The sequence below is a fragment of the Diadema antillarum genome, unplaced genomic scaffold (assembly GCF_040938485.1).
Source record: "Diadema antillarum isolate AM-2024a unplaced genomic scaffold, OU_Dant_1.0 seq00001124_RagTag, whole genome shotgun sequence".
Taxonomy (NCBI): Eukaryota; Metazoa; Echinodermata; class Echinoidea; order Diadematoida; family Diadematidae; genus Diadema; species Diadema antillarum.
In genome coordinates, this window is record NW_027271938.1 from 216,563 (window position 1) to 229,586 (window position 13,024).

Consider the following 13,024-nt stretch of genomic DNA (forward strand, 5'->3'; position numbering starts at 1 on the left):
GAGTGACACAAAAAGAAAAAGGAGGGACTGCTGGTAGAACCCCATGACTGCTGGTGGCTGCTGGCATTGGAGCAACGATCGCACCCCAGCTGATGCAGACTATGTCATTGCCATTCTCAACTCTCCCCTTGTCGAGCATCTAGCAGTTGGAGCACCGGGCAAATTAGATCAGCCATCACCGATTCATCCCTCGGTGCTTGATCAGTGGCCGTACCGCGAGGTGAAGCCGAGATGGTTCATCCGACGTGCGTGTCGATCGCGACCCTGCGGTCACAGCGGCAGCTCACGAGTGGTGACGCTAGTAATAAGAAGGATGTTGCAAATTCATTACCTGCTTGTCAGGGTATTAAGTTATTGTCCAGGCGTGACCAGCCCCTCAAACCCTCAGGCGAGGCACTGCCAAAGTATTTCCCAAAAGTTGCCGACTTTGGGGACATCCTTGCCTTTTTGTCTCAACAATCTTACTTGCCAGAGCTGACACAAACAGAGGTCAAACCACCTTCTGGCTTCTCGGATTCAAAGGAGAACAAGCCAATTGAAGTGCAGAGGGTGGATGCAAATGTAAATGCAGGAAAGAACAGAGAGTGCGAGCAGACTGATTTGAATAGATGCAGGTTGCCATGCAACAGACAGATCGACAACAGAGTCCTGGAAAACCAGTCAGAGAAGGAAGACTGGGAGGAAAAAATTGCGGCTATTGAGCTCACATCTTCTGAAGTAAAGCCACCAGTGATCACACCACCCACGTTCAAATTTACTGACCTGCTGGACATCACCCGGTCACAGCGTCCACTGCGCTATCAAAACAAAACTGCCGCTTCCCTGCAGAAGAACCCAAATCCCAACCAGGATCGACCCGTAGCCCCCCAGAGGAAAAATCCCCCCAGACCGGTCATGATTGAGACATCTTTCCTCGATAACTCACCATACATCCTCCAGGAGGAGCCAGAGAAGGAAAAGCTTCCATTTGACAATGAGGATGACCACGATGGACCTCTCATCATCCCGCTGGACTCAGAGAAAGCCAAGCTCTACGAGAGCCTGAACACCTTTGCTCCACAGGTGCCCTTTATCCCGCCACCCCCTCTCTGGAGTATGATCAACACTCAGCCGAGGGTGTCCCAGCTCCTGATTGACCCACCTTCCTATGAGCCTCCATCGAGCCCACCGCCCTTCTACCAGCCGCCAAGTCCGGCCTACAGTGCACCTCCACCGGTGGAGGACTTTGATACCAATGTGCCCCGTTTCCGTAGTAACACCCTCAGTTACTTGCAAGAAGTCAAGGATTTCCTGTCAATGACTGAGAAGAGGAACCAACTGAAGCAGAAATGTAAGCTTGATGCATGACCTTTTTGACTGTGATAAATAATAATAATATGAAATATTTATATAGTGCTTCATACAAACATGTTTCGAAGCACTTTACAATTATCGAAACAAACAAACACGTAAATCAACTATGAATACAAATAAGGAACTATACATAATCATCAGTTCTGTTTTAGAAATAGAAATATTTTTAGTTTCTTTTTGAAAATGTCAATGAAACAGAAATGCAATGTTGAATGTGTGACTATTCCTCACACTTCTATTATATTATATGAAATGATACTTCACTCTATCATTTCAGTCTTGACTGTGTTAGTAGTTTATAACAGAATATCTTCATCTAGCACAAGGAAGGCACATTAAGTGTTTATTATCTTTGCCCTGAAAGTGTTACTTTATTCCTTTTACTATACTTATTGATGATCATGTTTCAATATTGCTTTGAGAGAAGCATTCCATGTTTCTTAAAAAGAAATCATGCTGTAGCAATGGAAATTGGCTTACTACAATGTATTCTCATTTCACTGTACTTATTATGATGTTTCAATATTGTTTTGAGAGAAGCATTCTATAAAAAAAAAAAAAAAAAAAACTTGCATTAGTGGTGGAAAGCCACTTACCTCTTTATGATTTCTGATGATATCTCAGAGGAAACAACATTTAGGCTTGTAAACATAATCCACTATCTCAAGAAAATGTTCCATGGGTACTGAATAGCATACGAAATTTTCCTTAAAATCTTTGAAGTGATTTCCAGAAAGGAACACTTTTTGAAAAAAAAAATGTGGATATTTCTACAGTCTGAGCTGATATTATTTAACAGTAGCAGTATTTGTTGATCTAATTCAGAGCAGATTGTTCTTGTTGAAGTTCTTTCATGTAGAGAACAGGGCAATATTCTATTCTATTCAGTTTCTACTTAGTTTTGGTGACTTTTCTACAGTGTCAAACTTTTCAGTTTAAATGTGAAGAGAAAGACATGAGACCTCTTATTAGATATTCCATGGTACAGTGTGTATCTAAATACCTTTGTCTGATATACTTGAAGAATGAATGCAGTTTGTGTTTTAAGTGTGATTTGCTCATATTCTACATCGACATGTGTCTAATGTTGTGTACAGTTCTGTAAAAGTCCCTTTATCTAAAGCTGCATCTTTACAATATTTGCCAACAAAGTGCAATATTATGGATTTCTTAGTCAAGTTTTGTGATTTTTTTTCCAGCAATGTGCCTAAAAGTAATGCACCAGTCAGGAGTGAATGGATGCAAATGCTCAGTATTGTGCATTTATGTGAAATTAAGTCATTTTATCTGTGTGAGTGCAAGAAAAACTTGGTTGTACAGGAAGAATTTGCATGTTGCTTTCTGGAGGGATTGATATTCTGCGACAAGGACAGGTCAATCTTAGTAAGATGTGGAATGTTTTCAAGCCCGTTTACAGCTTCATCCCCTCTTGATCTTTGGGCGAGAGCTTTAGGTGCACTCAGATGCACTGGGTGATGTCATTTTGCCGTTCAGCATGGAAAGACGAGTCCTTTCCTCGCGGGAGTGTCGGGGAAAGATATCGGCAGGCATTAATCCGGCTTGCCCGGTGGCTGAGGCCCTAGCTGACTGGAAGCGTGCATGGATAGGAGTGGGAGAGAAAGGGGCAGGGAGAGAGATAGAGAAGCTACAGGGGTAAAGAAATGCACCCCTTTTGGCTGGGCCAGCTCTCTAGGCAGCCATGGATGGAAGGAGGGTGCTGACAGGTCTGCCACTCGCTTGGCTCCCTTCAGATTAGGGGAGGATGATACGGCTGCCCCCTTACTCCTACTGCCTCCTGCCCACAGGGGTATTAGTTTCATTTAAGTCAATCATTGCCACTAGCAACCACATTTTCTTAGGATGTCAGTAGTATTGTATAAGTAACAGTTGGTGGAGGGTTAAACAGATTTAAACCTGTCACTCTTGGGAATGCCCACTTGGGTAGATCAACAGTTTTCTACATGTAGTAAAAGATTTAGTGATGCAGTCTTTGTTGTGAGAATTTGTGTAAACCAGATGAAAAGGGGGTATTACTGTCATAGAATCACAGTAGTTCAGAATCAGTATCACTTTTGAAACTCAGCAGCTGTTCCATGATGCCGTGCTTGCAGTGCACCGACCACTCTAATCCAGAATCAACTTCTCGAGGCTGTTTCCTCATTGATATGCCCCTGTTTTTAATAGTACAGGACAGAAAAAAGGAGCTTTTCCTCAGAGAGAAAGTTGCTTTAATGACATGAAAGGTTTGAAGCAGCATATTAACAAATTATTTTGTTTGATTCCCAAAGTCAAAACAACAGGAGACAGTATCATAGATATCGTGCATTTATACTGAACAAAGATACATTTGTACTGTCATGGAGGGTTTATAATGAATTGAAATATCTGTGATATGTTATGGTCAGTGTTTTATCAGAATATGATATTCTTTACTGATTTGAGGCTCTTGTCATGCTGCTTTCATGCACTTGTAGTTTTGTAGTATCTTAGGATTTTTCCCCCTTTGATAGGACTTCAAATCTAACTGATAAGTCCATAGTTATGATTATTTGATGGAAAATTGATATTTCTTAACCCGTTGAGGACGAGTCCCGAGTATACTCGGGCAAGTGTGTATGGAAAATGCGTGTTGAAGCAAAATCAGTCCGTCCTCAATGGGTTAAAGAGATGAAAATGACTGATTCTGTAAACTGAAAATGATACACTTGAATTTCCAACGTTATATAAGTAAACTGGACAATGCTAGACTGATTCTAGTAAAACACTTTACCACATCACAATGATATTCATAAAGATGAATTATTACACAGTTAGTTCTTTTTTTGATATTAAGAATCAAAGGAATATTATGTTGGTTACATATTAATTGCTATCAAGTTAGTGTCATGTATTTATCTTTCATAAATGTGGCTGAAAGTGATACATTTTGCAGATATGAATATTTTTTTCCAATGTATCATTTATCATTATTCATTTGTCTGCTGCATAACTTATGAACATTGCTCATCATAACTATCATTATCAAAAATTGATAAACAGCAAACATAGGTTAAAGTATTTAGACTAAAGAATGAAAGGTTTGGTATACTATTCAAGCCGGTTAAATAGTATGGTTATTCGGAACACAAGAAATTATAATGAATTTGATCCACAATGGATTATCATTACAATGACACAGACCAACGTGAAACCCTTCTCTCTTTCAAAGAATAACAAAATAAGATTCCACAGGTGAAAAGATGAAATAATGCTTCCTTCACTTGTTTTTGGTGGATGATGCACAATTCTGTTCTCCACAAATGTTCCAAATTAATCTTATGTATGATTGATAGAATTCAATAATCATTATCATTTGATAGTTTCAGAATGAGTAAAGTAGAAATGCCTCATTCTCTTGCAGCTGATAGTAAAATTGCAAAGCTCTCATTGTCACAGTGAGAAAATATATTTTCCATCTTCATGAACTTCATGAACCGGTGGAGCATGTGTCTCTCTTTGGGTGCCTTTAGTCTTGGGTTACCTAATCCTACACCCTGTAGGTTATGAGGAGTAGTGCTGTCATCACCACATCGTTTTACTATCTGACACAGCTTGGAGAAGTAATCATATACGGCAAGCATTTATTGATACGGCTTGAACTGTTTTCTTTCTCTCGCCAACGTTCCTGTTGTGACGCCGTGGCCCCGCGCCGCTGCGCGGAACGGCACCCCCAATTACGCCACATCCTCGGCGGGTATTTTTCTTTGCCGCTCGGTCGTAACGAGTGCGCGGCCGACGAGCCCCCGTGGTAGCGCCAGATTAATAGGCGGAGGGTTACCCTCGTTGGATGATAAGTTTGAGTTTCCCTGGAGGCTTGTAGTAACAGTTAACTGTTATGGCTAAACATCCGAGGAGTTGGTACTCCCAAGTTCTTTGAACTCTAGCCCTTCAGCTTCAGGAATTAGCAAGTTAACTCCTTAAGTGCCTTATTTACATGCGCTATAATCGTTAATGGCATGCAAAGTTCACATATGAGGACAAGAAATACTTTTTCTGTGTGTCTGTGAAATAGAAATTTATGAGGTATTTCTTTTATACTATGTGGGCAAAAATTGATGGATGCAATGAAATTCCCTAAATGTGTATTTTCCCATTTACAACATAAAATTTTGGAAAAAAAGGCACAAGCTCAAAGCAGTATTTTGTAGAAGTTTTGAACAGTCTGTTTTGTCAAAATATTGTAGAAACTTTTTATTTTAGTGGAAAAAGCAAAGTAATAACTTCTGCTACTTTGACACTTACGCTGTATTACCTCAGTCCATTCCAGATTATTTTGCTCGACCCCCCCCCCCCCCCCCCCCCCCATTCCAGGTTCTAATCGCACAAGTTGGTTGGGCTTACAATTACAGGCTATATACCACCATTATTTTTGTGTGTCCTTTCGATGTGGCGGAAAAAAGAAACAGACCAAACATTATAAGACATGTTGCACTGGTACAAATGCACTTGTCTGATGTTATGAATGGTAACAGTATTTTATTTCTTCCATTTTTCTTCTCTCTGTTTCACCCTTTGACAGTATACCATCTTCAGCTGGAAGCTCCCAAGCCAAAGCTGATTCCATGCATAACTCTTCCGGTCTATGGCCCACCTCACTATGGAAAAGAGTAAGTGTTTGATATCAAGGGTTCTAGGGCAGTTACCCCCTGGGCAATTACCCCACACCCTTCCCCTGACCCTAACCCTCATCCTAATCCTGAACCTAATCCTGAACCTAATCCTAACCCTATCCCAAACTCTAACCCTAAACCTAACCCTAACTCTAATCTTTACTCTAACGTTATCACTAACCAGTATTTTTTTTTTTTTTTTTTTGGGGGGGGGGGGGGGGGGGGTAATTGCCCTGATATGTTATCAAGAGTGCAATGATGTTTGTTTAGGAAAAGTGGAGATTTGATGAACGCTGCAAGCTATACAATTTCCATCTTTTTTTTATCACAAGTAATAGCTCTATATACCACTGTACTGAAATGTGTTCATGAACTTTTTTAAGGACTTTATCCAAATACACAAGTGGTTGTTTAGTGGGGTAAGGAATCCATTTTATACATCATGATTTTTATTCCATCAAGTTATGTCAAATAGTGGTTTGTGACTTGATATCCAAACATTAGTATGCCTTCTCAATCTTTATGATTTTGAGTGCACTGGGTGTGATGAGAGCATGTGCATGATGGATAATAGCTTGTACTTCAACAAATTCTTCCTCCCCCAAAAAAACAAACAAACAAACAAACAACACAAGGTGCTCATTCTATATTAGCAGTTAGGGTGCAGTTGGTACCACAGGAAATGTTTTGTCTATTTGGTAAGTGTATTATACCAGCACTAAAGACACTGAACATACACAAACATTTGTGATAATTAAGTGGCATACATGCAGTTTTATGTGTGTGTGTGTGTGTGTGTGTGTGTGTGTGTGTGTGTGTGTCTTCATCTCTTAAGTTCTCTCTCTGTGTTTCATACAAGCTTCAAGTAATGGATGGAATATAATTTTGTATTTTATGAGAAGTCATAAACTGCCGCCCAACAGTCAGTGGTCCATTTCCTCCCCCAATATCCGCTCGACAAGAGCCACTTAGTGACCAGAAGGGGGTAATTTCCACCAAACTTGTTGAGGAATCACACCCTTCTGCCCCCCTTGCCCCGGAGCTTCCGCTCTCTAAGACAACATCGCCACCCGCGAATTGTTGAATCTTCAACAATAACAGTATTCTCATTGCATACATCATTGATTCTATGTGAAATTATTATCTCACCATGCGGCAATATGATGGCATTGTGGGGTTTAATCATACTGAGGGTGCGTTAATCAACTCACTTCTGGCATAACTACTTTCAGGAAGATTTGGGCAGATGATAAACGCACAGTTGTTTCGATTATGGAGTTAGAAACGTCTTTCTGAAATGCTGAAAAAGTGTGATCTCAGACACGTTTGAGCCAAAAACAAATTTCTGTGGAGAAGATATATGCAAATTCATTTTGAAACACCTTTATAGCTTGGTCCTGCCCACGCCAACCACTGCCAACCACACATCTCGGCTCCTCAGGTCAAACTGCACTATTGAGCTGCACAGTAAAAAGGCCTCCGTCTCGACTCCAATAAAGATGATAAATGCAACAACTCGAGAAACGCGATCGAAAAGGCCTTTGGCAAACGTGTTAAGATAGTGGGTATTGAAACATGTTTCAAACATGGGAAATATGATAAATGCAGCCTATGACGGATTAATCTAAACTCTGAAGGCACTCTTGGGTCACCTTCCAATTTATCTGCTTTTGCACTTTTAACCCTCATCATCCTTTGCTTGCCAATCAGTGCCAGCCACTGTCATACCTTCCTCCACTGGCCTCTGCAGAATTCCTGAAATGAAATCCCAAATAAAGAGGGATTACACAATCCTCCAAATCCATTTTGATTCACAATCCCACATTATGAGTCTTGGCATTATTTCACATGCTTTTTTGTTTTTTATAGTCAAGGTTGAGGTTGATAGCAGAGGGTAAATGATTGACCAAGTACTAGTGAAATAATATGAGTTGTAGTCACCTCAGGAACACTTAATAAGTTACAGTGTAAACATGAGTTGCCTCATTCTTTTGGAACATCATTTCTGATTTGAATAGAAATATTCTGTTCAATGATGAATCACCAATGAAGTATGTTTGGTTTTCAGTCTTGGTCCCACTATACTTTGTTTCATTTCATTCATTTTTTCCATTCTTTTAAACAAAAATCAAATACAATCATAAACACAATATGATTATGTGAATACAAAATATTTCAAATATTTACATCTGTGCACAAATTATGTGATAAAGATAGTAAAATTTAAACTGAAGTCATATGCAATGAATCTGTGTTGTATCAGAAATTGGGTAATTTGGATAGGTTTTTGGAAATGTTGGGTACTGCTGAAAAGCTTTAACAGCCTGTAGATTGTAGTTCCGTCCGAAAAACAAAACAAAACCAAAACAAACCATGATAATGCTTTTATTTGGATTGTTGTTGTTGTTGTTTTTTTTCTGTTTTTATTTGTTTTTGTTTTTGCATTGTTTTTTGTGCTGTGAATGCTCTCTGTCTCTTTGTTCTGGTGGTTTAAAGATCATAGTTCAATATAGACATGGATGTAGTTGGAAAATTGGTAAAATTAGAATGCTCTCAATTCTATTTTTAAAACTAAAATTAAAAATTCAATGAAACTAAGATTGAAATTTAAATCTTGAAAATTCTTTCAAGATAGAGTGTTTCTTAAATAGTGTTAGGAATACAGTTAAAATGAGGGTCCAAACACCACAAAGAGTGAGTTCATACCAGGTGAAAGCTATTACATGCTGAATTGGGCAAGCATTAATATAAACTAATTACAGCAAATAGTTGCCTTTCCCCCCACTAATTACCTGTGGTTGTGGAGGTTACTGGTTATTAGGTGAGCAAACAAGGACGTAATTGTCATTGTACCAGAGAGCGCACTACCTCAATCAATGTCATTACCCCATAATGCTTGAAGAATGGATAGAGGTTAAAGAGAATATGGCGGAAAGGAAATACGCCATTAAAGACTTGGTAGCATTGGGATAACACGTAAAGGGAAGACTGCAGTCCCGACTTGGACGAATTCAAGAATCCTTCTGACAAATTGTGTACAGCTTATTCACTGATCTGTATGTATTGTAAGTGCACAGAGGGCCAAAGAATCTCGACTTGAGTTGAATATTTAGTGATGAGCGTACACTTCAATGCACATAATTGGCCAACACGTAATTGTATTCTAGCAGGCCTGTGCTAGTCGTGGTTTTTCAAATGTACCTGATGCCCAGTAAAATGAAGATCAATTCAATTGGGTCACCCTTCTCTCTCCACACTATTGGGTCTTTAAGGTGGGGTATGCCATCAAAAACCAAATAATTCTTGCACATTTGTTGAAGATCACGAATGCTTGCATGCATTTTAATTTTGCAAATTTCACAAGAGCCAAGATTTGTGAAATTAAAATGCACACAAAAGTTCTTGTCTACACTATACATGTATTCATTAATTCCATGCCACGAAAATATCTTGCTTTACAGCAATTGAAACTTTACCTTAGTTGTGTGTCACTTTCATTCTCCAGACATTATTCCACCAATGTTTTCTCTGTGATCATTGTTTTATTGTCATTTAGTGATGTTACCTGAAGGGATCAACCTGATTTTAATTTATTTTAGCTGATCTGAGTATTTTTAGTATCACTTTGCTTTGAGTGTAAAAGTTACAATGTTTGACATTTCAAGCAAGGTCATACTGGTGAACAAAGAACGGGTAAAAAATACTTTTTGTGAAACCTTAAAGAAAGAAAAGCAATACTAAGTAGACAACATCCTCTGCATTACTAGGAGCAAAATTTTATGTGATTACTATTGTTATTTGATATTGATACTTGCATGGCCAGTTGCCATTTTTACTGACCAGAGTTCTTGCACATCTTCGTCCAATACTTAGAAAAAAAAATCACTGTGTTTGTGTGACTCTCATAAAAGAAAGCAAAACCCACATTCAAATGATATCGTTGAGCCATATAATATACCTGTAACGTATTGTAAAAGTCTGTGCTGTATTGGTTTCTTCCTCTTTTACCACTTTGTCCTTTTCCTGCAATTATTCTGTGAACTAAGGTGGAACAGGTTGGAATCCTGTCGCTAATAAGCTGCCGCAGGGTTTTAATTTCTTTGCAATCAAATAAGCCTGTTATTCCATACATCTGAGCTAAATCCTACGATTTACCGGCTAATTAGCAGCTGACCACATTCCAAAATCTATTACTTCCTCGCCCCTAATCTCCAAATCCACGAAAGAGACCAGCCATGCTTTACTGTCCTCCGTAACCTTGGCGATGATTCCCTCTTCTTCCCCAACAGGTTCCACGGGGCGATCTCGCGCGAGGAAGCCGACCGCCTGCTCACCAACGGAGGGGAAGGCAGCTACTTAGTCAGAGAGAGTCAGCGGGCTCGCGGAAGCTACACCCTCGGGCTGAGGTAACGGCAAACACCCTTGCCCCTCCCATGTCCTGTCTTCCGGCCCTCATCATGTCTGCTCTCTTTCTCTTTCATCAGTGTTTGTTTCCCTTTTAAAGCTCACACAGGAAGAACAATATCAACAATCCTTTCCCATCACTTAAAGCTGGTGAACCGCACTTTGCAAAACCTCGCAGTTTTCATGAGATCTCTTCAAATTCAGCATTTGGTGATGTGTTGAATTACAGAAAAGTGGGTATTGTTATGAAAAAGTGGATATGAATCACTGGGGAAAAAAAAGAAACAAATCCAACTGTGAGGGAAGAAGAGTATCTCTTAGATTTCCTTTGATTTTTTTTTTTTTTGGTGTGAATGTGTGACATCTTCTATAACATCAAGATAAAAGGGTGTATACTTTGTTTGGTAAGCATTACCTTCACAACATGGCATCAAGAACCTGTCTACTATTGTACTAAAGAAGTTCTCACTTTGAGCTCCATTGTACAGATGATGTTTTTGATATGATTGCGAGTATGCTTTAAGCAGTCACTGGCTAATAGCCAGTGGCTGGTTTTTTTTTCAAAGAAGATCTATGTGTAACAGGACTTTTTAGTACCTTTAAAATTCTATTCCTTTCTTTTCTCAAAATTGGCAACATTGTCCAATGCATCTTGGCGGGATGCCAGATTCATTGTGGACGAAAACATTGTGATGAGCACCGCTATCTGTTGTAAATGCAGCGATCTTCGTAATCACCAATAATCTCTTCATCCTCTTTTGCCCTAACGAAGTGTGACTCCATTCACAAATTGGTGGAACGTTAATACACGGGGGACCAATGTCAATTTGTACGCTAGGTGGTCTAATAGGAACCGTGGGTGTGAGTGTGCGTTATCTTCCCCTGGCTGCAATGTGTCCAACATCTGTCGCTACTCCAGATGCGCAGCCGTTGTAAATTGAAGACCGATGTGCGGCGGTTGTCCGCGTCTTGTGAGCATTGCGTCGCACCGTTTGAGGAATCGGGAGAAGATGAGCAGTGGCAGCTGAATGCTGCTTCCCACCTTGTTTGTGGCTCAGCTGCAGCTGAAAACGATTTCATAAGAAATTATGTCGTCTCAACGGTGACAGGTGTCTAATAAAAGATATCCTTATACATATGAGTGCAAGGGGAGAGTTGATCTTGAAGTTCCCTTCAAAGCGCAAGTACTGAAGTGGTTACCTGCATGCAGTCTAGAAACTGATCCACCCATAAGGCACCTCATATCTGCAACATACATGTAAAACTTTTGATGTACCACTCTTCCAGCAGATAATGATGAATGCTTTCTCTGCTTTATTTGCTGATTCGAGTGTCAGCTGGAGTGCTCTCTTCACCAATAGACCTTTTCTGTAATGTATTACAATTTATGGATGTTCCTTTTCCTACAGTCTAGTAACTAAGCATTTCATTCACCTGCTCCCTGCCACCATGGACATTCATCGTATCATTGATTAATTCATGCACCCGTACATCTCAAAAGTGCCACAAAGACATTTTTAACATGCTTCACTGCTTTGATCCCATGATCGTTACTGCCAGCAAGCTGGGAGAAGAACAAGAGGGAGATGCGAGAAATCTTAAACTATCTGCGCAGAAGAAAATAACTCACAAATATCACGTAAAGTGAATGTGCCGTTGCAGTGTATGTTAGGAAATCATACCTCAAACAATTTCGCTTGGGAGAAGGAGGCAGTTTTTAAAAGAAAGCTAACATTTTGACAGAATGATTGTCATTTGTGATCTCAATATTTCACTTTTCTCCAGCTTATTCCAGGGCAAAAAGGGACGGTAATGATAGAGAACAGGTATATCTTGCCATTAGGCAAGGTCTTATGCATGTGCGAAAATGTGCGAATCAGCAATTACCCATCTTTTGACACAAAATTTGTAATGATCTCAGGTTTGCTGCTCCTCATCATCTGTATTTAGTCAAAGACATTTCCGTCTGAAAAAAAGGCACAACAGCGAAACAAGACTGAAATGAGGGAAATGATTCTTTTGTTAGTGATGATACATGATCACACAATCGTTATTGTCCAGACACCTGAATGCACGTAATCAGGTGTCGGTGATGATCATCACATCAAAGAAAGACTGCAGTGAAAAGTCCATGTATATTAGGTCCATGCTCCCACTGAGTTCCATAGATGGGAGTTCACTCAGTTGTTGCTAGGCAGGGCAACCTCCAGCAAGCTTTGTGGTTGTTAAGGGCAATTTTTGTGAACAAAGTGTGCATAAAATCTGAACACATTACAGAACTGGTCTGTTGGCACAGACGTCTGAAAGAATGTACCTGTAAAGACAACGACAGGGTGTTCCTCTTTTTCTTTTCTTCTTCTCATTCTTCCCATTATCATTATCAGCATCGCTATTACCATCATCATCACCATTTGAAGATTAGATATTTATATTATTTTGGATTGCTATGAATGGGATACCAGGGTATACTGCACGAGTTAGGGCAAATATTGCACGAATTGAAGATGAATGCATTGTTGGCCCTAACAAGTGCAATATTCCCTGGCATTCCATGAATTTAAGCCTTCCAATATGATTATTATCATATATTATTATAAGTACAGAAAGCATAAACTGCT

General features: G+C 39.7%; 1 protein-coding gene across 1 annotated transcript in view; it reads left to right on the forward strand.

The window, feature by feature from the left end:
* The first annotated feature begins 231 nt into the window (after positions 1-231).
* Positions 232-13,024, forward strand: part of LOC139743948 (N-chimaerin-like) — a 34,643-nt gene continuing 21,850 nt past the window's right edge. The window contains exons 1-3 of the mRNA XM_071654415.1: positions 232-1,330; positions 5,912-5,999; positions 10,292-10,408. Of these exons, the coding sequence (XP_071510516.1) occupies positions 232-1,330; positions 5,912-5,999; positions 10,292-10,408 (1,304 nt within the window). The remainder of the gene's footprint in view (positions 1,331-5,911; positions 6,000-10,291; positions 10,409-13,024) is intronic.